General features: G+C 41.0%; 1 protein-coding gene across 4 annotated transcripts; it reads left to right on the forward strand.

Annotated features, from left to right (window-relative positions):
• The first annotated feature begins 498 nt into the window (after nt 1-498).
• LOC110729834 lies at nt 499-24,443 on the forward strand. 4 transcript variants are annotated; one of them, XM_021909612.1, is made up of 13 exons: nt 499-643; nt 802-865; nt 14,337-14,484; nt 15,953-16,122; nt 17,363-17,400; nt 17,528-17,607; nt 19,435-19,502; nt 21,203-21,503; nt 22,084-22,196; nt 22,274-22,339; nt 22,586-22,676; nt 22,882-22,949; nt 23,827-24,443. In XM_021909612.1, exons 1-13 carry the CDS (start codon nt 609-611, stop codon nt 24,112-24,114), a joined length of 1,530 nt encoding a protein of 509 aa, XP_021765304.1. In that variant the 5' UTR covers nt 499-608; the 3' UTR covers nt 24,115-24,443. The 4 variants fall into 4 exon arrangements, with proteins under 4 accessions (XP_021765304.1, XP_021765306.1, XP_021765305.1 ...); XM_021909614.1 differs by having other exon boundaries at nt 16,013-16,122; XM_021909613.1 differs by having other exon boundaries at nt 14,337-14,481.
• Nucleotides 24,444-27,488: the final 3,045 nt, after the last annotated feature.

Genomic DNA, 27,488 nt, shown 5'->3' on the forward strand with positions numbered 1-27,488 from the left:
CCACCAAAAATTCGGATTTCCGAAATTTTCGGATCGGAGAAAATGCGATCCGAATTCGATCCAAAATTTTCGGATATTCGAACTTTTGGATCGGATAATCGGGTTTTCTGATTGGATCACCGGATTTTCGAATCAGGTAGTTAAAATTTTCGGATAAATTCCGATTCGTATCCGATCTGAAAATCCAAAAAACCCGAAAATTTTTCGAATATCCGAAATTCGAGTCTCCAAAGTGGATGAAAAAATGGATGAAAGAAAAAAAAGTGGATGAAAAAATGTGGAAAAAATACTAAATGTTTACCTACTTATATAACTCTAACCCAATGTAGGCGTGTCTCCAAAGTGTGGTAATAAACCGTTAACACAACTATTAACGTTGAATTAATGTTATAGGGTACGGTTGAATAAACACCTTAAGTTGGAGGGTACATCTTGTAATTTTTAAAAAGTACGGACACACCTTATAAACTTAATAACCACAAGACATAGCTTAGAAAAAAAAAAGCCAAAATCGGAAAATCCAAGGGAAAGACCGAAAGATAGTAGTAGACTAGTAGTAATCTAATCTCAACGATATTTCTAATTTCTTATGTTACTGAAATCATCAAATGGTAGTTTCCAGTGCCAGAGCTTTCTTCTTCAGGTAAATTAAAAAATCACTGTATTTGATTTTCTCCAGCTCTTTTATACTGTACTGTATTGATTAAATTAACGGTTTAATGATTATTTTTCAATAAAAAGCTTCCATTTTGTTGGGCCAAAAACCCCAATTCATGGTTTGTTCTGTCTCTTATTTTGCAGAATTCCTCGACCTTCGCAATTTATAAATCCGTATTCGTTTCTTTATATACCAGAACGGTTTCAGGTATGTTTGGGTCCAATTTAGTCAAAATTGGGCCTGGGCACTAAATGATCCAATTAAAAGCCCAAGGTCAAGGTTCAACTCTCCAATTGCTCAAAAGTCAAAAGTCAGCCCACAAAGTAAGCCAATTGGGCTAAAGCCCAACCTCTCCAAGTATGATGAGGTATAAAAGCCCTCATATTAACACATTCAAGGGGAGAGTCATATTCTTACATCAGACACAACGACATCTCATAACATCATATACGAGATCAGACACAACATCACATGCATTATCTCATACACGGATTATTGCAATTCATATGCTCATTCTTGCATTGAGAAATACTCCAAAAAAGCCTCAAGCTACAAACTCTCTTGCATAGTGTCTTCCTTTTTACACATTGTACTGACTTTAGCATCGGAGGGGCCTTCCTCGGAAACACCCCCGAGGCTAGTTTACGTGTGTTCACTGTGCAGGAAACCTTCGGCCCAACACAGCTTGGATCGAATCCAGTCTTCTCCATTTTAGTGGACCTTCGGCAAGGTCCCATTGTTTTCAACCGAAACAATTTGGCGCCGTCTGTGGGGAAGACTTTCAAAAATCTTTAAGCCAAATTCCTAACCAAGATCATCTTGCAATTATCTTAGCAGCCATGGCTAAGAACCGCAAGAGCAAAAGCCTCCGTCAAGGAGCGGGCGAAAAGCCTAAAACCCCTACACCATCGCCCTCGCCGGACCGGAACTCTCCCAAGGGTGCCGGCTCGGGGGGAGGATCACACAAGGAGGATTCCCTATCTCCTATAATGCATGACTCCCAATATAGGCCGGACCACTCTCGGTCTAGCAGGGGTCAGTCTGATCATAGGACATATTCGGTGTCCCAAAGCCAACCATCGGCTGCACGGCCTCATTACCACACTCGGCCGGGGACCCCTTTGACGGGGCCCAGTTCGGAGGAGGTGGCAAGAGCGCTGGCAGTACTCATGGAGGCAATGAGGGCACAGAATATGCCACCGCCTCGTGATCGAACTCCTCCGCATACCCGGCATCAGCGGAGGAAGTTAGACCATGACGGTGGGAAGCTTCCTTCCTTCCGGGAACTGGAAGAGTGGGAGGAGGATTCTTGGAAAAATGAAAAACAGAGGAAGAAGAACTCTCAATTATTTAAAGGATCCTCATCCTCAAGACCAGCAGCGCATAAGAGCAGCAGCTCAGCTTCTCGGCCAGAATCTACTCGCCGGGAACCTGAGACTGCTCGCAGAAGCGTCCTTGACCGACTCGGCGGCCAGGAACCGAGCGTGCGTAGTCGCCTCACGTTCCCTGCAGCCGAGGCCCAGACTTCCCAGCCAGGGACGAAAACCACTCCTACCTCTCTGAGAGGGCGGAGCGCGGTCCCTTCGGCCAGGAACAAGGGCAAGGCCATTATGCTTCCCGCTAGTTCACCATTCGAGCAATGGATACTAGAAGAGCGCGTACCCACGGTTAAAATACCGTCGCATATCACATATGACGGGACCACGGATCCGAAGGACCACGTGGCCTCGTATGAGGCTCATATGCATCTTTGCCCCAGATCCGAGGCAACTTGGTGCAAATATTTCCCAACCACTCTCAAGGGGGTCGCGCAAGCGTGGATCTCCAAGGGAGTAAGGCAAGGCTCCATAACAGGTTGGGATGATCTGTCCTCCAAGTTCAGGAGCAAGTTTTCCACGGCAAACCGCCGAGAAAAGACTACCGCAGAGCTCATGGGTCTGCAACAGGGGGAAACCGAAAGCCTCCGAGACTACCTGACCCGTTTCAGTAACGAGTCATCAAGCGTCTCTCAGCTGGACCAGGGGCTAGCTGTTTTTGCAATGCAGAATGGCCTTCAGCCAGGAAAATTCCTAGACTTCATGGTCATGCATACCCCGCAGACCTTGGAGGAAGCTCTTAGTGCTTCGGATAAGTTCATCCGAGCCGAAGAATGGAATAAAGCAAAAACCCAACCTCAATCCGGGGGAGGGAAACAGAGGCAAATACCTTTGTCTGAAGGCCAAGGCCATAAGGCAAAGGGAAAATCAAAGGCTCCGGAGCCATCTTCGGCCAGCGACCTAAAGAAGGACAGGTTTGCCTCATACACAGGCAGATACGAGTCCTACACTCCGCTCTCTCTTCCACGCGCCAAAATTTACAGTGTGACGAAGGAGGAGCAGAGTTACCGAAAGCCGAGACCACTCCCAGAGTGGTATCAGCGAAAAAATAAAAATCAGTGGTGTGAGTTCCACGAGTCTTCGGGCCACAACACTGAGGAGTGTATCCAGCTGAAGGACCAGATAGAAGACATGGTCCGGAAGGGATACTTGAAAAAATACATCGCGGATCACCGCGAGAAAAAAGAATCCGAGAGGTTAGCAAAGGACTCTCGGCAGGACCTTGATTTCCCCCGGAAAAACAGTAAAAAACCGGAGGGGAAATTCCCTCCGATCAATGTTATCTCGGGAGGAATATACTCTCGGAGGGAGCACAAGCGTCACCTTAGAGCTTTGACTCACCAGGTGAACAACGCTGACATTCAATCTCCCCAGTCGCCGGTGCCGAACATGACGTTCACAGCCGCCGACTGCCGGGGGATTACGTTCCCTCACGAGGATCCGTTGGTGATCATCGCCACGGTGGCCAACCACGACGTCAGTAAGGTCCTTGTTGACGGTGGCAGCGGAGCAAACATTCTGTTCCGAAAGGCCTACAACCAAATTAAGCTGAAGCCCAAGCACCTTACGCCGGTACCCTATCCGGTATCCGGGTTCAATGGGGCTTCAACTTATCCAGATGGGAAGGTGACGCTTCCTGTCACCATCGGTTGCGATGAGGCAGCCCGGAACGTCATGATTGAGTTTTTGGTCATCGACGCTCCTTCAGTGTACAACGTGATTTTGGGGAGACCCATAATTCACGAGATCCAAGGGGTCGTCTCAACTTATCATCAGCTGATGATTTACGTCTCAGACGCCGGCTTCCCCGAAAGGATACAGGGCAACCAGAAGGACGCCCGAAGGTGCAACTACCTCAAGCCATCCAGTAGTCGCCCAGATAACGACAAGGATGAGGAGGAGAAAGAAAAAGAAAGAGAGCCGAGCACAAAAAAGCCGAAAGGCCTAAGTGCTTCGGCCCAAGGATCAGTGCCCAGAGAAAAAGGTCCCGAAAGGGAAAAGGTTGACTCTTCATCTGAGCCGAAAGACTCAGAGAGCCAGCCGAAGAACACAAAGACTGGGACACCTGCTGACATTGGCAGCAGACCAGATTCTGAAGAGTCCAGTCCATCGGCAATGGACATGGACCAACAGACTGAAACAGTTGAGTTGGCCGAAGGAGATGCTGAGAAATGTGTAACAATCGGGATGGACCTTGATCCTGACACCCGTTGTGAACTTATTCAGCTCCTTCGGGATAACAGAGATGTGTTTGCTTTCTCGGCAGCTGATATGCCCGGGATAAGTTCAGACCTCATCTCCCACAAGCTTAATGTTGACCCAGCGTGTCGACCAGTTAAGCAAAAGAAGCGGAATTACTCCGCCAATAAGAACCGAGACATCGCAGCCGAAGTCAAAAAATTATTGGAGGCAGGATTCATTGAACCTTGCCAATATCCGGAATGGCTGGCAAATGTGGTGATGGTTCAGAAGCCCAATGGTACCTGGAGGATGTGCGTTGACTTCACGGACCTAAATAAGGCTTGTCCAAAGGATTTCTATCCCTTGCCAAGAATCGATCAGCTAGTCGATTCGACAAGTGGCCATGCCTTGCTTAGTTTCATGGACGCATTCTCAGGGTATCATCAGATCTTCATGCACCCCGACGATCGAGCAAAGACAGCATTCGTCACGAACGCTGGGGTGTATAATTACAAAATGATGCCCTTCGGATTGAAAAATGCGGGGGCAACCTATCAAAGGCTGGTGGATCAAGTTTTCGCCGATCAAAAGGGCCGAAACATGGAAGTCTATGTTGACGATTCAATCGTCAAAAGCAAAAAGCTAGAGGACCATGTAAAGGACCTGGCTGAAACTTTCGCCACCTTGAGAAAGCATCAAATGAAGCTGAATCCGAAGAAGTGTGTCTTCGGCGTGAAGTCAGGGAAATTCCTGGGTTTCATGGTCAGCAAAAGCGGGATTGATGCCAATCCCTCTAAAGTCAAAGCGGCGCTCGACCTTCCTGAGCCGAAAACGAAGAGGGATGTTCAGCGGCTCACCGGAAGAATGGCAGCCCTTTCGAGGTTCATTTCTAGAGCTTCGGATAAGGGGTTACCCTTCTTCAAAGCCCTGAAACTCCCGAAAACAAAAGAGCTTGTTTGGGAGGAAGAGCAAAAAGACGCCTTTCAACAGCTTCGGGAGCATCTGGCTCAACTCCCAACGCTGGCTAGCCCAGTTGAAGGAGAAACTCTATACCTATATGTGGCCGTTAGCCCAGCCACCATCAGCGCAGTATTGCTGAGGGAAGAGAATAAGAGTCAGCAACCGATTTATTTCGTCAGTCATACACTGACGGATGCCGAGACCCGCTATCCTCTACTCGAGAAAGTTGCTTTCGCGGTAGTGGTAGCTGCTCGGAAGCTGAGGCCCTATTTTGATTGCCATCAGATAGTGGTCTTAACTGATCAGCCGTTGGAAAAAGTTCTTGGCAAGGTTGAAAAATCCGGTAGACTAGCCAAGTGGGCTTTTGAGCTCACCGAATTCAGCATCAGCTACCGTCCGAGGGCTGCCATCAAGGCTCAAGCCCTGGCGGATTTCTTGGCCGAATGCTCATACCAAGAAGTGCTGGACAGTGACAAGAAAGTCTGGACCGTGTTTACGGATGGGTCTTCCACCGAAAACGGTTCGGGGGCAGGAGTAGTGATAACTTCTCCCGAAGGCAAATCCTTTGAGTATGCACTAAAATTTTCTTTTAAGGCCTCGAACAATGAAGCCGAATATGAGGCAGCAATCGCCGGCCTACAATTGTGCATCTCCTTGGAAGCCGATCATGTCTGCTTAAAAACAGACTCTCAGCTAGTTGCATATCAGATCAGTGGCAGCTATGAGGCCAAAGAGCCCTCCATGATAGCTTATCTTGCCAAGATCAAATCAGTCATTGCAGAGCTGAAAACTTTTGAGGTTCAGCTGATCCCAAGGGGTCAGAATACTCAGGCCGATGCACTCTCCAAACTTGCTAGTTCATCTTTTACCGAGCTGAACAGGTCTGTATATGTAGAAGTGCGTCGAGTAAGAAGTGTCGACGAAGCACCTGAAGTGTGCTGCGCCGACCCAGAGCCTAGTTGGATGGAACCCATTTTAGCTTTTAAGCTTCGGGGAGAAACTCCTGAGGACAAAGCTTTGGCCTCCAAAATGAAGAGAACCAGCTCTAGGTTCATTGTCTTCAAGGGGGAACTTCTGAAAAAGTCCTTCTCAGCCCCATTGCTGAAATGCGTGGGACCAACAGATGCAGATTATATCCTGCGGGAGATTCACCTCGGCATCTGTGGGAACCACATTGGGGGAAGAACCTTAGCCCACAAGGCATTGAGGGCCGGATATTACTGGCCCACCATGATCGCAGATGCTAAGGAGCTGGTTCGGAAATGCGAAAAATGTCAAAAATATGCTCCAGTTATCCATCAGCCAGCAAGGGATCTTCAGCCGATCCTTAATCCACTCCCGTTTGCCCAATGGGGACTGGATATACTGGGACCATTTCCAGAGGCTGTGTACCAGAAAAAATGGCTGATAGTTGGTGTTGACTACTTCAGTAAATGGATCGAGGCCGAAGCAGCCTCGAACATTACAGAGCAAACTGTCAGAAAATTTATCTGGCAGAATATCATCACTCGCTTTGGCATCCCGAGAGTATTTGTTTTCGATCATGGGAGGCAATTTGACAACTTACCACTGAAGCGATATACAGATCAGTTCGGCATAAAACTGGCATTTTCAGCGGTATGCCACCCGCAGAGTAACGGACAAGCCGAAGCAGCAAATAAACAGATCTTAAGTGCCCTCAAGAAGAGGGTGGAAGATCAAAAGTCCAAATGGCTAGAGGAGCTCCCTGGAACCCTTTGGTCCCTTCGGACAACTGAAAAAGAGGCAACGGGCCACTCACCTTTTGAACTGGTGTATGGTGCCGAAGCCGTCCTTCCAGTGGAAATTGGCTCTGAGAGCCTTCGAGTGCACCATTTCTCGGCTGAGAATGAGCGACTGATGAGGGAATCTCTCGACTTCCTCGACGAAGTAAGAGACTCAGCTCGAGATAAAATGGCGGCCTATAAGCAGAGAGTCAGCAAATTTTATAACCGAAGGGTCCATGCAAGGCCTCTCAAAATTGGGGATCTTGTCCTTCGGAATGCTGCTGCAGTTCAGAAAGGCCGAATCCATGGGAAGCTCTCAGCTACATGGGAGGGACCTTATGAAATTTATGATGAGCTTCAGCCAGGGACATACCGACTTCGGCAGTTGGATGGAACTGAGTTGAAGAATCACTGGAATGCTGATGTACTGAAAAAATACCATGTGTAAACCCTTCGGGGCAGAACAATCTTTGTAAGTACATTTTGAACTAATGACAGGCCTTGGAGCCGCCATTTATATAAAATTTACAACTGTTTATCCTTTCAAAATTTTCTTTGTTCTATCTACTCTTTGAGGGTTTTTTATTCAGCCTCGTCTGAAGCCTTCGCCTTCGGGTAACTGGGTTTCAGATTGCTGACAAAACCTGTCTTTTTAAAGAACACTGGTCTTTCAGCTGAAGTCAAACTTCAGTAAGACTTGTTCTCCAAAGACATGAGTCCATGGACAATTCTGGGATATTGCCTTAACTGAGCCTTGTATCCCAGAGAGCCATTATCCGAAACATTGCCTTAAGTTGGCCCTGTGTTTCGGGTATCCATTTTTCAAAGATAGCCAGAAAATCAAGGATAACAGCAACAGTTGAAAATTTTTAAATCAGCCTCGTCTGAAACCTTCGCCTTCGGGTAACTGGGTTTCAGATGGCTTACAAAACTCAGTCTTTTTAAAGAACACTGGTCTTTCAGCTGAAGTCAAACTTCAGTAAGACTTGTTCTCCAAAGACATGAGTCCATGGACAATTCTGGGATATTGCCTTAACTGAGCCTTGTATCCCAGAGAGCCATTATCCGAAACATTGCCTTAAGTTGGCCCTGTGTTTCGGGTATCCATTTTTCAAAGATAGACAGAAAATCAAGGATAACAGCCTTTTTAAATCAGCCTCGTCTGAAACCTTCGCCTTCGGGTAACTGGGTTTCAGATGGCTTACAAAACTCAGTCTTTTTAAAGAACACTGGTCTTTCAGCTGAAATCAAACATCAGTAAGACCTGTTCTCCAAAGACATGAGTCCATGGACAATCCTGGGATATTGCCTTAACTGAGCCTTGTATCCCAGAGAGCCATTATCCGAAACATTGCCTTAAGTTGGCCCTGTGTTTCGGATATACGTCTTCTTTAAGAACGCTGGTCTTTCAGCTGAAGTCAAATTTCAGTAAGACTTGTTCTAAAGAGGTTAGTCCCAGAAAGCTAATATCCCAAGCATTGCCTTCAGTTGGCCCTGTGTTTCGGATATCCAACTTTCAGACAATCTTCAGTAAGACTTGTATCCCAGAAGCATTGCCTTCAGTTGGCCCTGTGTTTCGGATATCCAACTTTCAGACGGTCAATCTTCAGTAAGACTTGTATCCCAGAAGCATTGCCTTAAGTTGGCCCTGTGTTTCGGATATCTATTTTGAAGAAGTTCAGAAATTGCTTATTCAACTAAAGTCATACTTCAATTTCTGTGGGGGCAAGAAGCACGCAGTGCAGCTATGTTCGGCAGAGTTGAAGAAAAGAAACAGTAAAGCATTCAAAAATAAAGCAACTGAAGAAAAAATTTTTGAGCTACAAGTTCAATAATTCAGTATCGGCAGCCGCCCACAAGCGGAAAATAACAGCTGCCGAAATACGTACATAAGCAAAAAAATAAAACTGCTGTACGACAAGGCAAGCTGAAGCAAAAAACAAGGCAAAAAACTCAGAAAGCGGCAAGTCTAAAGTTAAGCACATGATGAACCGCAAGATTCTGAAGACGACTGCCCGAGTTCCTATGCTTCAGCCGGGGGATCAGACTGATCAGCGTTGAGTCCCATGGTGGCCTCAGCCCCAGCAGCCGAAGAGGCGGGCTTTGCATTTTGCCGAGCCTCCCTTTCCCTCTGCTCAGCTTCCAACTCCAGTCTTTCAGCTTCCTCTTCGGCTTCCTCAGCCTTAAGAATTTCAGCTTCAGCTGGAGTTGCATACTTCATGTGAGGGTCTTCGGGATTCTGGACCCACTCAGCACATTTAGACCAGTCCAGCTTCGGCTCAGCATGAAGGCAGAGTCTTCGGCATACTCGGAATCCGTTTCTGAAACCCATCTCATATTCCTCTTGGGTGTAAACACGGACTTTGAGTAAAGCCTCAGCATCAGCCAGCTTCTTCTGGGTCTCCTCCAAGTCTTCCTTGGATTTCTTCAGCTGTTCAGCGACTTTGGAGGAGGAACCCTTCAGCTCATTCAGCTCTTGCTGAATTTGGAAAGCCTTTGTCTGAGCTTGGGCCACTTCAACTTTCTGGATCAGCAGTTGATCCTCAGCCTCTTGGAATTTAGCTCTTTGAGCTTCAGCAGCAGCAGCAGCCTCTGAGAGTTGGACGTCTTTGGCCAAGAGCAACTCTTCAGCAGCCATTCGGCTGGCTTCAAGAGCCTCTAGACGCTGCTGCACTTCAGCTTGTGCAGCAGTTCCTTCTTGAATTCGGCTCTCAATAGCAGCCTTGAATTTGGAGACGTCCACTCCCATATGCTCCTGGAGGAATTTTTCCCCTTCCATCAGTGGGGGAAAAACCTCCATCTCCATAGCATCGCAGAAGGTTTTCAGAGCTTCGGCAGCTTTTTTACCGTACTCCTCAACCTCCTGCTGCTTCTCTTCAGCTGCTGCTTGCTTCAGCTTAGCAAGCTTAACTTCCTCTTCAGCCACCTTCCTTTCGTGCACAGCAGCGTCTACCCTATCTTGTAGGGTATCAATCAGCTCTACAGTGAGAGTCTGATTGTGCACGAACTGAAAACAGGAAGACAAAAAAAAAATAAGTAATAAGAAAAAAAAAAAAAATAGAGCTGAATTTCGGAGGAAATGAAGGAAAATTACCTGCATCATCAGCAGTTGGTTAGACCTGGCTGGGTCAGGAACTGATCTACTGGATTCGCCCATCCCAGCAGTGGCCTTCAGCGACCAGATCCTTGCCCTGTCTACTTCGGACATGCCAGCAAAATTGCCGAAGTAGGCTGCAGCTCCTTCTCGGTTTTGACCCCATATGAGGTCCCAGATGTGATCTGGGATTGGAATTCGGGGGGCCGAGAAACCCATTTCTCCAGAATGCAGAGTCTGGAAAGAAGGGAAGGACGACGATGGAGCTTGATTAGCTTTGGTTGTCTCAGCATCATCCTTCTCAGAGGAGTCAAGTACTATGACCTCCTCTTCTTCAGGGGTGAGGACGAAAGCCTCAACCTCTCTGGCGATATCTGCCGTGAAGCCTTCAGCACTTGACATCACGGCATCTTTATTTTCGTGCTCAGCAGCACTCTCCTTGGTTTCTTCTTGGACCCCTCCCTTAGGTTCGGGAGTTCTCTGATCCACCTCCATCTCAGGAGGTGGCGGAGGGGTCTTTTGAGGAGATTGGGGTGTTGGCTGGGGAACCCTCGGCGATCCATTGCCTTCCTCAGGTTCCCTTATTGCGACGCCGATGGTCATCGGCCTCTGCTGAAAATCATGAGGGCCGATGATGGCCATCCTTCGGCGCCTTTTCAGAAGGGGCTGCTCGTCCATATCTGAGTCTGAAGACTCTTGTATTTGATCTTCGGGACGAACAGGAGCTTTGCCTTCTCTGTGTCTGTTACTCTCTTCAGACTGTAACAGACAGGGGGGAAGAAGAGTGTGAGTAAAAAAAAAAAAAAAAAAAAAAAAAAAAAAAAAAAAAAAAAAGAAAAGAAAAAAGTTGTCTGAAAGCTCACCGAGGTTTTCAGCAAAGCCTCGTCTTCTTCAGCTGCTCTAGCTGCAGCTTCGGCTTCAGCAGCTCTGGAGGACCCTTCTCCTCCTTCACAAGCCTCAAGTACCCGTGCAACCTCTTCGGCTGTGCGGGCAGCTTCAGCTTCCTCGTTCAGCAGCTGAAACCAAGGGTCTCTCTTCTTCCACCAAGGTTTCTGCCTCTGATACAGAGCAACAGCCTCAATTTGGAAGTGGGAAGAGTCCAGATGAACTTCCCTATGCCTCGGCTCAGTGATAGACGGGGCCCGTTCAGTTACAACTCGCTCTCGGTTAACACCAAGACGAGCGTAGTTAATACCAACGTTGGTCTCGTCCCGCTCTGAAAAAAGGAAAGGGAAAAAGTTTAGCTCAGATATGTTGGCACAGCATAAAAAAGCAAAGCGAGAGAAGAAAAAGAGGTAGTTAAAAGCCTCGGCCCCAGCCGAAGAAGCTTACCATCCTTAAACTTTCGGCTGAGGCCAACAGCTGCTAGCATATTCTCTTGGAAAACGTAATGCGTATCGGGGAGCCAAGTCTCCGGGATATGCTGCATTCGACCACTCCCCCCCGGGTTCGGCAGCTTGCCGAAGATATGTTGCTGATCCAGGTTCGGATCCGCCCCGTTATCTGCGGGGGGACCTAAACTTCCCATTTCGGGATCAGGCTCAGCTAAGTACCGGGGAGCGCTGAAGACGCAAGGGTGGCCCGGATCTATGGGTGCCCTAACCCAAATCCATTGACCTCTCCAGTCCTTGTCTGAAGAGTCATTTGGCCACATGGTCAAGTATTGGGGCCGGGACTCAATCCGATACCACCCAGAACCATGGCTTCCGTGCCCACTCTGAATATTTGGCACTAGCCGATGGAGCTTTCTGAAGCAGTGCAGGTTCGGCACGTATCTGAAGAACTTGCAGACCCATAAGTATGTCATCACCCTTCGGATGCTGGTGGGGGTTAGCTGACATAGGGAAATGTTGTAATGGATCAGCAAGTCTCGGACGAAAACGTCCAAAGGGAACCTCAGCCCATACTGAAGCTGTCTCGTGTACACCCCCACATACCCCGGGGGTGGACGATGGATTCTATCGGATGCTGAGGGCATTCGGCACCAATATCCATCAGCTTCAAAAATGCCGTAGTGCAACTCAATTTGCTCAGCAAATCGATATTGATCGGCGTTCTCTACCCACCATGAGTAGGGGCGGTTCTTTATCATGGCCGAAGCGACTTCGGCATTCTCCCACTCTGAAAACCCAGGGAGGATATCCCAAAGGACAGCGGGAATTTCATCATCCCGTCCAGAAGCACTCGGCTCATCCGTTCTTTGAGGAGGAGCCGAGGAAAGGGGAGTCGCCCTAATCCCATCAGCAGGGTCAGACTCCGGCCTTCGACCATTCCAGGTCCCAATCCTATTCCTAGGATCGGGAATCGGCCTTGCTCTTCTTGGAGCACGGGCTCTACCTCTAACTCCTCTTGCCATGGACTATTTCGAAGAGAAAAGTCGAAAGAAAAAGGGAAGGAGTTCGAATTCGAAGAAAAATAAACTGAAATCAAAGGAATTTACCTTAATCTGAAGCGAAATTTGCCGATTTACGAGTTCGTAGTGGCAAGTCTCAGTTTCTAAGCTCAATGCTCGGGGGAATTTGCGAAGTTTTGATACGGATTCTTGGATTCTCTCTCGAAGAATTCTGGGTTTGTGTTGGTGAATAAGTGAGGAGAATGACGCGCCTCTGTTTATATCTCCAGGTACGGGATACGAAGAGTCTGTGCTTTAATTTCTCTTAAGTACCCACTAAGTAACCATTAAACACATGTCTTGTGATTAAACCGCCCATTATCCGTCCAACTTCCGCAAATCATTAACCGTTGTTATCTCATTAATTACGGTTTAAATTCAAATTTTTGGATCAATTAAATCATTTACTTCCCTCCTTTTCTGAGTTAAATCAAACCCGACCCGTCATCCTTCCGAATCGGGTCTGGGGGGCAAGTTGTTTGGGTCCAATTTAGTCAAAATTGGGCCTGGGCACTAAATGATCCAATTAAAAGCCCAAGGTCAAGGTTCAACTCTCCAATTGCTCAAAAGTCAAAAGTCAGCCCACAAAGTAAGCCAATTGGGCTAAAGCCCAACCTCTCCAAGTATGATGAGGTATAAAAGCCCTCATATTAACACATTCAAGGGGAGAGTCATATTCTTACATCAGACACAACGACATCTCATAACATCATATACGAGATCAGACACAACATCACATGCATTATCTCATACACGGATTATTGCAATTCATATGCTCATTCTTGCATTGAGAAATACTCCAAAAAAGCCTCAAGCTACAAACTCTCTTGCATAGTGTCTTCCTTTTTACACATTGTACTGACTTTAGCATCGGAGGGGCCTTCCTCGGAAACACCCCCGAGGCTAGTTTACGTGTGTTCACTGTGCAGGAAACCTTCGGCCCAACACAGCTTGGATCGAATCCAGTCTTCTCCATTTTAGTGGACCTTCGGCAAGGTCCCATTGTTTTCAACCGAAACAAGGTATATTTGCTCTTATTTTATCATTATATTGATTGATTTTATTTTATTTTGGTTATTTTTATGATCATTTCTATGATTTAATGAGAAATAATTATTTTACATTTTAGGGGTTGTGGTTGAATTTGATTCCCGTTTTTGGAATTGTATTTTTTTGTGTAAGTTTTTGATAAATGGGTTTTGTTCCCCTCCTTGGGAAATTATAGTTAATGTGAAGTTTGAGGAAAGCACCTTGAGTTGTGCAGTCACTTAGTGTAGTTTCATCGAATTACGGCGTGTTCTTGTTTAGTTTGAGGGCTTATTTTGCAGTGTAATTTCGCCATAATATGCTTATAGCGCGTTGTTTGTTGTTACACGGGTGTCTAATGTCTATCCTACAACGGGTGTAATTTTACACTCTCGCATTTGCCTTCCAATGTGGTCAGCTCATTAGTAGATGGGGAGGGGAATTTGAAAAGGGTGTAAAAGTGTAAAACTACACCCGGGTGTAGGATGGAAATTGCAGTTGTTACTTGGGTGGTAACCGGAATGAGTTTTCCAACTCAAAAGTAATGGATTTAGAAGAAAAAAAAAACTATTGATTTAATTGGTTTACGATATACTTAAGGTAGTACCATGTCAATAATGTTTTAGTATGATTAGTATGTTATGGTTTGCACATTGTGAGGATTTCTGCTCTATAAAAGGTATAATCTATGGTGGATCTTTGTTGGTCATTCACTGAATGGAATGCACTCAATCCATAGAGGATTGGGTTTGCTTGGCCTATTTCCATAGAGCCAAGTGTATATTTTTGATGGCTACTGAGTATTGCATTCGTCATTTTGTCTTTTGCATTAATATTTGCTTGTTTATTATCCAGATTTTTTTTTTTTTTTTTTTTTGGTTGACTTAACTTTTATTGTTTTCAGGGATACCATTGTTATCATGGCTTAAGCAATAATAGCAAAGAATGTGCGTCAAAGGGAATTCTTTATTTTAAGGGTTGGAACAATAAGATGAAAGCAGTAAATCCTGTTTGGAGGCCGATCAGTACTCAGTCCACTTCGAATGAGGGTAGTAGGTTTTCCACTTCTTTAGCATCCAATATATACTTGAGATCTTTGTCTTTTTGATAAATGGCTGTAAATTTGCGATTGGTTTCTTGTTTATCGTTATTTCTTTTGGCAGATACAAAATCATATTAGCCATGGCTTGGCCCATTAAGGCCCATAATTCCAGCCTTTTAGGGACATAGCCTTCTAAATTTCAACCTTTAGCCCTGCTTGGTCCTCTCATAATTTTTTTCTTGTAAAGTAGCACCCCTCCATTATTTTTTGACAATTGTCAGCAAGACGTGTAGTGTAGCACATAAGTACATCAGTATAGGTATTCCAAATCTAAGGATATTTAAGTAAACATCACCGAAACAAATTTAATGCTAGAGAGCTTTTCCTCTAGACTATAGGTGAGCTGTTGTGGGCTGTGGCTCTTCTTGATACGCCCATTCTGAAATTAAATAGATGCATCTATATGAAATCCAAGAGACACTGTGTATCAATGATTTTTTTAGATAATGTTATTTTTATTTTCCATTTCTTAACATATAAAGTTCTGTGTGTGAGAGACAACAGAGATGTAGTTTGTTTGGAATTTGGATTTCTAAATGTCAACCTCAGCAGCTATGCTATACTTTCCCATACTAGGACTGTACAGCTAGAGCACCATAAGGTTGTTTATCGGTGCCTTCCATTAAACAAACACCTGTTCCCCCCCTATTCTAAGAATTAGTGACTTTGGATTGTCTGATTAAAGACCTTTATTTTGGCTTCCTTACCATTTAAGACCTACCTGAGCTGCCATACATACATTACGGAATTTAAATCCTGCAGATTCTAGCTTTGAATTTCTAAGCTTTGTTGTCAAATAATAAGCTGCATGATGCGCTTGCAGTAGTTGATACAATAGATTCAATTATTCAATTAATCAATCAAAGCCTTAATCCCATAAGTAGGTCGGCTACATGAACCAAATTTGATTATTCCGTGTAGTCATCGACAAAAATCTTCCTCCTCCATCCCTTACGATCCAATGTTTCATCCTCATGCAATTCCATATACTTCAATAATAAGCTGCATGATGCGCTAGTAGTAGTTGATACAATAGATTGAATGATGAAAATTTGCTTCACTGTGATTTCACTTGAGAGGTATCAGAGACAACTAATTGTAATTCAAAACTTCAACTTTTTAAGGCTATTGTGAAATATAATAGGACAAAATTACCAGAAGCAGCAACAACAATATAGTATGTGTCTTGCTGTTAGTAGGAAGATCTATATATATGTACTTAGCCTTAATCCTATCAGGTTGAATCTACTAGAGGTGTAAAGATGAATACTCTAAGAAGTCTTATAGCTTTTGTAACAAACTAGGATATTCACTAACTTTCAGACTGCTCATTGGATAATATCATGACCGAGCCTGAAAATATTGCCAACATTGAACAAAATGAACAATTGAACATGAGAAGTGTGCTGTATCTGTAGGGGTAGCAAATGATTCAACAGTCTCTTCATCTCTGCAAGCTAATAATGAAGTTGGTGTAGCTGAAGGTGTCCAGGTTAGCCATGGTTCTGTTGCACAGAATAGCTTTGAAGTCGCCGATGCAGAAAAAGTATCAACTGCAAGCAAGGAAAAAATTGTTGTTTCTGTTGAGGTATGATTTATGCTTCTGTAGTACATTGGGAAGTTTAATTGGACCTATTTTCGGGCGATGGGCCTCTGTGCATAGATACACAAACAATGATTCCATGTGGGCATACTGCTGAAACTGAAAGCAGTCTTATAAGGTCATGCTTCGTACTGGCCACATTTTCTTAGCATTTTCATCTGAGCAAGCTAAGAGATCCTCAATTTTAGCTTTCTAGGACAATGCCATGTATTATTTCTTAATTTTTTGGTAATGTCTGGGAGTTTGTGCCCTGCACGAAAGGTGTTTCTAGCTGGCTACAAATGTTCTTATTTATTTATTTAATTCATTTAAATTTGTGTAAGTATGGATTACTGATAAAAACGATACTATGTCTATTTGATAGTACATAAGATGTTTATAATTGTTGCATCCTTACCATTCTGATCTAAGATTCTAAGAGCAAGCTAAAAATGTCTTAAGTTCTGGAAAATTGCTAAATACTTGGCTAATTTTCTGGATATGGCTGAGAGGTTGTTCTGCAGCAGAATTTTTTAGCACTCTGCAAATGTTCTTTTTAAATTCGTATTTATGTTCTGCAGAATATAAATGGTATTGACTACATCTAATACAATAATACGACAGAATCTTTTTTTTTTTTTTAATTTTTATTTATTTTTTTTATTAACTTCACTCTCTTGTGAAAGGTTGACGTTTCTCTGTCTCTTTTTGCAGTAGTTTTTTTTTTTTTTGGAATTTATGTTTTAGCAAAAACTACAAAACTGATGAGCCTTTTGCGTGTCAGATAGATATAGAGCATATTTGGATTGCTATGACTTTATATACTGGGATATACTTAAATTAATCTATTTGATTTTCTTTTCTGGAAATTCTGGACTACTGATCCAGCTACTTATTATTGTACATTGTTTGTGAAAGAATTGATTGTTTTTTCACTTTCTACTTCAAGATTGGTTCTTGAGATTGTAGGAAGCAGACATGTCCAATCTATAATACATCTGGCTCTAGAGTTCTGAATTGTGTATAATTGTGAAAAAGAGGGCATGAAATAGTAGCAAAGATTGATTTTTTCCTGGGTCTTTTGTCTGGTGGTGCATATAAGGTATTGAGGAAAGTAACATGTTGAAGTTTGATTTATGTGCAACTATGTATGATTTTAAGACAAAGTTGCTCTTCCTAGATTATCTACTTGGATTTTTGCTGCATTCTGTCTTGATTCTTGATGGGTTGTCTTATGTTGTTACAGGTAGGTGCTTCTGTCATGCGTTTCATCGGATATAAAGAGTAATGACATTATCAGCTTATTTCATTGCTGTTTTATAGGAGTTTATTAAGTGAACCTTGGGAAGCTACAAACTAAATGCTTTATCTGCTCTTTTCTTATTTTGCCATTTTTGGATTCACATTGCAGTAAATCTTTGCGGCAAAGCATTGAGGAGGAAATGGGAGTCAAGTTAATATTTCCATTATCAAAGAAGGAGGATTCTATTGGTATATTGTTCATTCGTTGCTTATTTCCATTGCATACTGCCTGATACTTGTTTACCTTTTCTTCATCGTTTTCATATTTGAGGACCCCTAGCTAAATCTGCTTGCCTCGCTATCAATTGCTAAGGCTTCCTACTTTGAAAACATATATTGCAGTTGAGATTGATAATTTTTCCCTTTAGGAAGTTTTTAACTTTCAGTTGCCTCTTTATCCTGCACCTTCCTGGTGTTTACATTCTGTTGATTTTTGTGGCTAATTAATTGAGCTACCTTGTTCTTGATGATTTACTTTAAATTTAAATTATTGCTATAAGGTTTAGAATTCTATTGAATACAGCCTCACAACAGCTTTGCACTGGTTCAGGGTAAGGTTGCATACTTTGACCTCACACCTCTCTATACCTTGCCCTTAGTATAAATCATACAAGGTAGTTGCTGTATTGCCTGTATTTTAAAGTTTAAAATCTAGTTAAGCTGTTTCAATGTGAAGTCATATTGTTTAGTAATGGATAATTCTTCTCTCATCTCTCTCCCCCCCCCCCCCCTCTATAACTTTATATGATTGCCAATTGTCATAATGAAGCCATATTAGCTTGGTAATGGATGATTCTCCTGTCAATGATTGCCAATTATCATATTGGGGGACGGGGATCCCTGCCGATAAGAATGGCATTACTATCAATTAAAAGTTTGAAACATAGTATATGTCACCATGCTTTTTAACGAGTGGTAAAATGATCAATAGTTTAGTCGTGTAGGTATTGATTATGCAGAATATTAGTGAATATTCAGGACAGTTGAAAGTGCCTCCTGAGGTTTAATTAGTTCAATCATTTGGGTGAACAGTAACATAATTCTATGCAACGGGCCTGGGTCTTGTTGAAAAGGTGGGACTGCTAGGAAGACCTGGAAGAGTGTACCATCATTCTAATGCCATATAAGTAGGACTAGGAAATTAGAGTATGCACAAACTATAGGATCGTTAATATAAGTAATAAAATTTGACGATAGAAGAAAGCTACTGCAGCACTTCTTAACCTATCAAATTCGATCACTTCAAAAAAAAAAAGCTGCTTACACCATCGACACGGCTACATATGCGAAATTTAAGTTTGCGCAGCAATCTTGTTTAATCAGTTTGTGCTATTAAGGATTTTGACCTGATGTACTTAAGTTCAAACTAAACTGCTCCATGTGGAGTTGAAATTAGATTATAATCTATCAATTCTAACAGCTTCATACTTTCTTGAACAAACTGCTGATAAGTTCTCAAATATTGAACAATCTTAAATTAGGCAAAAATAATTCAGATTCTCACTGGCTCTTATACGGAAGCAACTGATTCATCAATTTCATTTCATCTCTGTCAAGATGGCAAGTCAGCACTTAAGCATTCAAACTCATAGTTGACACCACTTCAAATTAATAGTAACTCTTGGAGTTTTAGATTTTGCTAAATGTGCCCTTGCTTTTCATTACATTCTCTTCACCCTACCTTGAAACTGGAATCAGTTCTGAATAATCCTTCAATTACGTGAAAAAGGGAGTATTGTTTTTTCCTTTTCGATTTCTTTTTGATTTTTTTTTTTTTTTTTTTTTTTTTTAATGAAAGAGATATAGTGTATTGTTAAAGCATTTCCAGGCTTCTGGCACCTTATTTCTTCTCTTATATTATACACAACTAATATTAGTTGTCCTAAAAATACCTCTTCTATTCTTCCTGAAAAAGTGAAAAGCATGCTTAGTTACCAAAGCTTCCTTTTAAAGCATGCTTGCTTACCATAGCTTCCTTTTTCCTTTTTTATGAGCTGACAATGACTCTTGTTTCAGTAATTGAAGGTGATTCCATGGATGCAATTACCAAAGCTTCAGAAAAAATCCAGGCTATAATTGACAAGGTTGGTTGATCATCATCAAATGTTCTGTCTAAGAAATTGCATTTTTTTTGGTTGAAAGGATATAGCTAATTTGCAGCAATGAGAAATACGTCTTCCTTGATCATTTGCAGAAATATTGTTGCTAGATTTTACTTTCTTGATATCTAGAGCAAGATAACTAATATGGTCCCTCCACCCTCTAATCGTTTCTAGGCTTCTAGCTTAGCTGATGGTATGTGTCAGAAAGTAAATTCAATGAGATATCCTGGTGAAGTTCTTGCACAAGTTCATATAAACTTTTTCAATTGGTTCAAGGAAATGTTTGTTATGTCTAGTATTCTTGTGCATTGTGTTTCAGTTTGTATGTCTGCAAACCAAATGTGGCCAAAATTTCAGTGTTATGATAGTGATCATCAAAGTTGCAATAATGAAACATTAAAGATTTAAATTTTTATGTGTATATTTAGCAGTTAAGAAAAGATAGACCTTTTATTTTATTTTACTGTATTTCATATTAATTCTATTTTTTTTTTTTTTTAAAAAAAAAAAAGAACCTTTTAACATATATGTACATCAATTTTGGATAGACAAGAGTGGTGGTATTATGACTACTATTATTCTCTCTGAGTCACTGAGGTTTTAAACATTTCTCTCTTTCTAGTTCACTTTTCCTGTGATTTGTCTGCAGTCTTTACAATATAGATAGATTTACCATTTAAAATTATATCAAGTGCTCTTGATCATGTTTTGTAACAGATGCTTCCCTCCATCTTTTGCGTTATCCTTTTGGTGCTAGGCATGTTTAATGCTGAATGCATCTTCACTGCTGTTTGAATTAAGTACATTAACTTACTGTTAAGCTGCATAGATTATATTCCACAGTTCAAATTAACTAGGATGGATTCTAATAGTACAAGTCCATCAAATGCTTCTGTTCTTCAATTTTTAAAATTTTCAATATAGTTAATAGGAACTTGACAACTAATGTGGCCTGTGGGGGAATCATAACAGAATTTGACAAGTTTTATGAGGATGGAGGGAGTACATTTTAAGATACCAATGGCGCTCTTTTGCTGTGTACTTATTCTGGAAGAATCATCTCCACCTATGTTTTTATTGACAAATGAAATCAGATGCAACCAAATGCTTTGTTAAAAAAGGGTTGTACAAGCAACGTGGATAAGCTGTCTTATAAACCAGTAAAAGTAAATTACAGATAATCCCAGTTTCATTGAATCTTCCCAAGCAAGTTACCCTTGAGATCAGGTGCAACCTATTATTCTGTTGTATGCCTGCACTCCCTGCAGCAGCATCTAATTCTTGAGCATTGTTTGTGTTTGCTAATCAATTTATTTGTCCAGTCTCATGCAGTGGGTCATGTGAATATTGGAAGCATTTTCCACCTATAATCAAGCTGTTTCCTGCTTATGGAATAATTCTTAACAGGCTTTGATAATTTGATAGTACTCCCTCCGTCTTTCTAAGGATTCCACCTTGCCATTTCTTACTATTATACTGTGCTTGACAAAATCTATGATATCTAAAGCAAAGCCCAACATGACTGCTATGAGCTCCAACTGGTGGTTAAAAATTCTGTTTACTAGTTCCTTTCGATGCTTGTCTTCTTTTCCTGCTTAATCAGATTCCTCAAACATTACATTTACATTGTGAACATGGAAGTTGTATCATTTTTTTTTTCTTTCTTTCTTTCTGGATGACAGGCTGTTAATTCTTCAGCTTTGACCTTCTCTCACTTGATCTCGCTTCCATTAGCCATACACAATGAACTGGTTGATAAACTCAACAGATTTCAGTCCACTGTGCTGGCATATAGTGATTCTAAAGATGCAGATGGGACTATGGATGTTGATTCAAGTGATGAGGCTTCTGAAGATGAAGAAAAAAGTGTAAAACCTGTAAACACACCAGATGTTGCTGCCAATCTTAAAGTTGACGACATACATAATGTTAAAAGGGATACAAAGGACATACCTCTTGTAAGCTATGCACCTAAAACATCTGGTACAAGATTCTTCTCTACCTCCTCTGTTGCATCCTGTATAAATTCTGTTGTAGGAAATCTTGAAACCGCATCTAAAATTGTCTCTCTCACCACACCCCACAATATGTACTGAGCCTTCTCATGGAAAGAATCTGTTCATTATTCTAGCTGTCTTCATTACTCTTCAAGGAGACAAAGGCCCTATGGAAGATCAATGCAACCATATAAACATGTAGTTTCAAAGTTGTCTGATCAAGAGACAATACCTCACTATTCCTCAAAAAAATGGCTAATTATTTCACTATTTCACTGTTGGATGTTAATGGAATAAATAAAAATGGCTAATTATAGTATTTGCATTTATTATATATTGTTGTGTGTTGAATTAAGAGATTGGAAATAGTCTCTCTGTTCTCTTAGAGATAAGGCTACATATGTTAGACTTCCTACCCTGCTGAGGATGGTAGCCTGTTTAGAGAGCAATTGGGATAATTTTGATGGTGAAAATCTTATCTATTGATGACTTGACGCTATAGACATGCATCAACTTATACCAAGTTATCTCTTGTATTTGACATCTCTATTCCTTTTCCTTGGCAGGACTGGGGATTGATAAATCTATATTTATCAAACCAAAAAGATTTCACTTAACTGTAGTAATGCTGAAGTTATGGAATAAGGGACGTGTCAATGCAGCTAAGGAGGTTTTGCAGGTATATCTGTTAAACTTATTGTAATTGATTTCTTGTAAACTTTCTTCTGTAACACAATGTTTTGTGATTTTATCCAGAGTATCTCCTCTGAACTAATTGAGGTCTTGGAAAATCGACCTTTGTTTATTAGACTTAAAGGGCTGGTAAGACTCATTCTGACTGGCTATGTAGCTTGGGTTCTGATGAATTTGGTATTATTTAATGAATCTAAACTAGGCTGCACTAGCTGTATTGGCCTTGAAAGAGAGAGGCTTACTCTATCTGATGATGCTTTCTTCACTCAAGGCTCATTAGTGACTGGGTTTCTCTTTGCTTGTCTTTCCTTTACAGTAGTTTACTATGTATATTATAGCTATTTTACCATTTAAGAAACCCTCATTTGATTCCAGGATTGCTTGAGAGGATCTCGAACCAAAGCTCAAGTTCTTTATGCTCCTGTTGAAGAAATTGGTAATGAGGGGCGACTTCATCGTGCATGTCGTATCCGTTTACTACTTGGTTTCTTTTTCTCTTTCAAAACAATATTTATATATGTTAATAATATTGATGTCTCCACATAATAACTTCTTATTTCTCTCAAGTAAAGATTTATTCTTCGATATATATGATAATAACGTTGATGTCTCCACATATTAACTTTTTATTTATCCCTGAAAACACTGTAGTATTTCCTCAGCTATTATAGAACTCATCATTGATGCCTATGTCAAAGCTGGACTAGTACTTGAGAGAGATGCTAAGCAAAAGTTAAAGGTATATTATCTGATGCCCTGGTTTTCTGCTTGATTTCTGCTTATAACCTGCTTTTGACATCAATAATCCAGTGCTCTTTACAATCTAATTTTCTTGTGCGGTTTTGGAAAACTATTATGTGACCATCTTTCAAACTGCAACCAAAAGTAGAATGCTAAGGCATCTCAAATTTTGGACTGGAACTTATTGATGTGTGATGCCAAGGAACATGGAAAAAAAACACAATTGAAGTGAAAGGGGGCTTTTAAGTTTGATGTATACTTTGTGACTTATGTCTTTGTGCTTACTTCTTAATTATATAGCCAGAAATTCAGATGTTCTGTCCTTTGTAAGCTTGCTCTCCTGCTATATATCACTGGAAAAAGACTGATATTGACAGTTGAATTTTAAATTAAAACCTGTTAGCATTTTTGAGCTGTGTCAATATCAATATTTCTTTCATCATTTTAAAAACACCAAGAAGTCTTTAATGCCATCCGATGGTGTTACTTTTAATTTAGCCTTCCATCTTTATAACATATATGAGGATTAAGGAGCATAGCGAGAATTTTCATTTCTTGCATCTTTATTGACTGCATGTCTGCATGTACACCATGTTTGCCCCAGTTTGGTTTATCTGTAGTATGAGTGCTTTGTAGTGTTTGTCTGTAATTGTAATTGGGATATCTTATTGCATCTACTTGCTTCAGAATCTGTCTGTTACATGTACATATATGAAATTGCTGATTGAAACAGATTTTAAGTGTTCAGTGGTCTGGTCTGGCAGTCCTCTGTTCTATGTTTCTTCCCTCCAACGACTAAATTGCTTTGCATGACAAATGATTTAATTTAGTTCATTTAACACTGATAAGAGTATCATTGCTCCCTCAAACTGCAGCTGCATGCTACTGTGATGAATACAACACAAAGGAAAGGAGTAAACAGGAGGAAACATAAAAGAGGGAAAGACTCTTTTGATGCCACACCCATTTTCGAGCAATTTGGGTCTGAAGCATGGGGTGATTATCTCATCCGTGAAGCTCATCTTTCACAAAGATTTTTATATGATGATAACGGTTACTACCACTGCTGCGCTGCCATACCCTTTCCTGAGATCGCTGAAGTTCCTGCTACCAGTGCCACTCCAGCTGAGTCTGTAGAAGAGTCCATAGCCGAGAGTGTGTAATCTTCTTATATGGAATAATACCCTTGTTTTTCCTGTCAGCTCCAGTTTCTAATGATAGCCTTTCCCGTGCCAAGAGGACAAGGAACAACCAAAGTCAAATTTCGAGCTCAATATTTGACATTGCATGGGTTTTCATGAATCTATGTTTTATTAAATTTTTAATTGAATAATTTTTAGTGATGTAAGAAATTAAGAATAAAGTTTGTTTGTAGAGTGCGTCAAAAAAAAAAAAAAAAAAAATGTTTGTAGAGTTGGTTGGCAAATGACTTGGCCTTATATGAAGCTTTTTAGTCAAAATTTTGGCTGGCTTTTAGCTTGTTACTCCGTAATGTTGTTTTAATGATTTAAAGAATTTGGTCGGCAATAAACTTTCCAGGCCAATTGAAAAGCTTATCGGAGCAGATTTCTAGCTTTCTGCTGTAGTCATTATAAAAATATAAAAAATAAATAAAAAATAAAAATAAAGGTAAATACACTTTTTTGCAACAAAAATAAAGGGGGTTACTAAATGCAACAATGGAATTACTTATGCCGCGGTATTAATTGACCTCTCTACCCTTATAAATTTAATCTTTGGCCTCACCCAATTTTCTCACCACCCATGCTCCATCCACCACCATAAACCTTAAACACCATAGCCACACTACTGTGAATTTGACCTCCGACCTTCACCACCAATTTCGTCGGAAAACACCTATTGCACCAATTCTGCCGGAATCAGACACCAGTCACACCAATTCTGCCGGAATCAGCCACCTATCGCACCAAATCTGTCGGAAAAAACAGTAGGTGGACGACAATGGAATCGCGGCGTGGGAAGGTCGTTCGTTTGCCGGGAAACGCAGGAAAATCGCCGGCCAATTCGACTGTAAGTTTTTTTTTTTAATTTAATCTTGTTTGCTAGACCGTCCGTAATATGCGGTTACACTACGGCGTAGTCGCATTTAATATGCAACCATGCCGTGGTTGAGTCGCATATTACATGCGGTTGAGCCACGGTGAAGCCGCATATAACATGTGACTCAACCACGGCGTAGTTGCATGCAATATGCGACTCCACCACGGCATAGTTGCATATTACATGTGACTACTCCACGGTGTAGTCACATATTACAGGCAATTATGGTTATTATTTTTTTTAAAATTTTGAATTATGGTTATTATTTTTTTAAAATTTCGAATTCGAATTTAAATTTCAAATTATGGTTATTATTATTTTTTTTTAAATTTCGAATATTTCGAATTATGGTTATTATTTTTTTAAAATTTCGAATTCGAATTTAAATTTCAAATTATGGTTATTATTATTTTTTTTTAAATTTCGAATTCGAATTTAAATTTATGGTTATTATTTTTAAATATAATTAATAATATAATTTTGATTTACGAATAGTAATAACTATTTAATAATATTTAATAATTGTAATGTTAGTTATTTGTAAATTTAATTTTTGTTATTAATATGTAATTATTGTTTTGTTATTTGCAAATATAACTTTTGTTACTAATTCGTAAATTTTATTTTGGCATTTGCTTTTAATTTGTAAATATTTAGGATTATTAATATTGTTTTAAAAAAAATGAGTTCAATAATATATTGTTTAATAGTAAAATTAATAGTAATAATTACTGCAATAATAATAATCATTATTAGAATTATGAATAAAATAATTGGAAATTTTATTATTATATTAAATAGCGACAAGGTGGAAAATTGATTGCGGCGACTGATGCGTTGACTGATTCGGGGCTTTGACACATTCGAGCTCGAAACATCGATGCCTCTGTTAGGAGAGAGAGGGATGCTGCACGATTGGGAAAGACTGTTGTTCATGGTGCTTCTAATGATGCATCTGTTCCTTTTGACGGACGAGTTAGCGAGTCTGAGGAGATGGTGACGGAGGAGTTTGAGGGTTATTTTGATCAGAGTGGTGGGCATGGTGACACATCAGGTGTAGTAGTAGCTAGAAGGGGTAGAGATGGTAGGTTTGTCGCTTCTGACACCGGTAGCACCACTAATAGACGATGTACTAATAAACGTCTAAGACAAGTTGATGATGATTCGACCCGGTGTAGTAGTACCAAGAAGGAGGGTTTGCCTGATGCTCTGTTGAGAGCTTTTCGTCAGCGGTTAGACGAGTTTGATTCGAACATGGTAAATTCTAACATTTTCTACATGTTTTCATTAAACAACTATTAATGCGACTTTATTCATATATTTACTTCATTTCTCACATGTCGTTTGGCTACCTTATGGTCCAAAGCCAGCTTCAGATGTTCCTAGGACTGTATTTACTGGATGGCTTCGTTATTGAGATGTCATTGAGTCGTACATGCCAGATCGTGTCTTACACCAGTTTGGTTATGTACAAACGATTTCTATGCCTATTAACCGCCCAGATTTTGCGTACAAGCCTGCAGATTCGAAATAGTATACAGTTAAGTAAAATGTCTCGAGTGTCAAGAATGCTTGGACCTTGTATCCTAGAGGTATCCGGTTGATTCTTCCAGAGTTCCAACGCGCTCAACATTCCTCTAATGTTGCAGAAGGGTATTATGACTGGTTCAATGACATTTCACATATCTTTGTTGTTCCAGAAGTGGATGCGGTGTTCCCTGCAGTTTCTGATAGGATACTCCCACTTTATTTAAGTTAGTATAATTTTGCTTTAATTTTATTTCAATAATTAATCTAGTTTTGGTACTTATTAATATGCAATTTGCAGTGGATGGGACGGATTGCTCGGGCCATTGAGGGTTGCGTCGATTGCCATTCACGTGTTGCTGAAGTGCTGAAAGAATGGGATGAGTATGCTGGATGATTTTGTTTCATTGATGCACTTTATGATATGTACTTGATGATTTGCTACTATTTTATGTTTTAGATTATGTTATGTAATTGATGGACTTGACTACGTTACTATTACTTCTAGATAATTTTATGAGCTAGTCTTTGGGTTTTTTTTTTTTTTTTTTTTTTTTTTTTTTTTTCCTAATGGCTAAATTGTTAAGCAACTTCTACATAGTACATAAGCATTTTGTAACACCAACGAGTTCCAAAAAAGGCATATTGGATCTGTTTGTCTTGTAAGTTGAATCAATGCCAATGACCCATGGATACGTGCGTAAGAACGCTGGCGATATAAGATGTGTCATGAATACATGGGTCAAAACATTCGTATCCGGGTCAACCAAGCTCTAATGTGTATACAGCTACTCGATACCAAGTTCAAGGAAATATGTAACAAAAGCTCTACCATTAGCTTCTTCAAGTCTTAGCCGATCCCTAAAGTTGTAAATGTGTCTACAATTGGGATGGTCATCAGGAAACTGCTTCTGCATAGCCGCCAAGATATTTTTTGGCTTCACTTTTG

This window comes from Chenopodium quinoa, unplaced genomic scaffold, assembly GCF_001683475.1.
Source record: "Chenopodium quinoa cultivar QQ74 unplaced genomic scaffold, ASM168347v1, whole genome shotgun sequence".
Classification (NCBI taxonomy): Eukaryota; Viridiplantae; Streptophyta; class Magnoliopsida; order Caryophyllales; family Amaranthaceae; genus Chenopodium; species Chenopodium quinoa.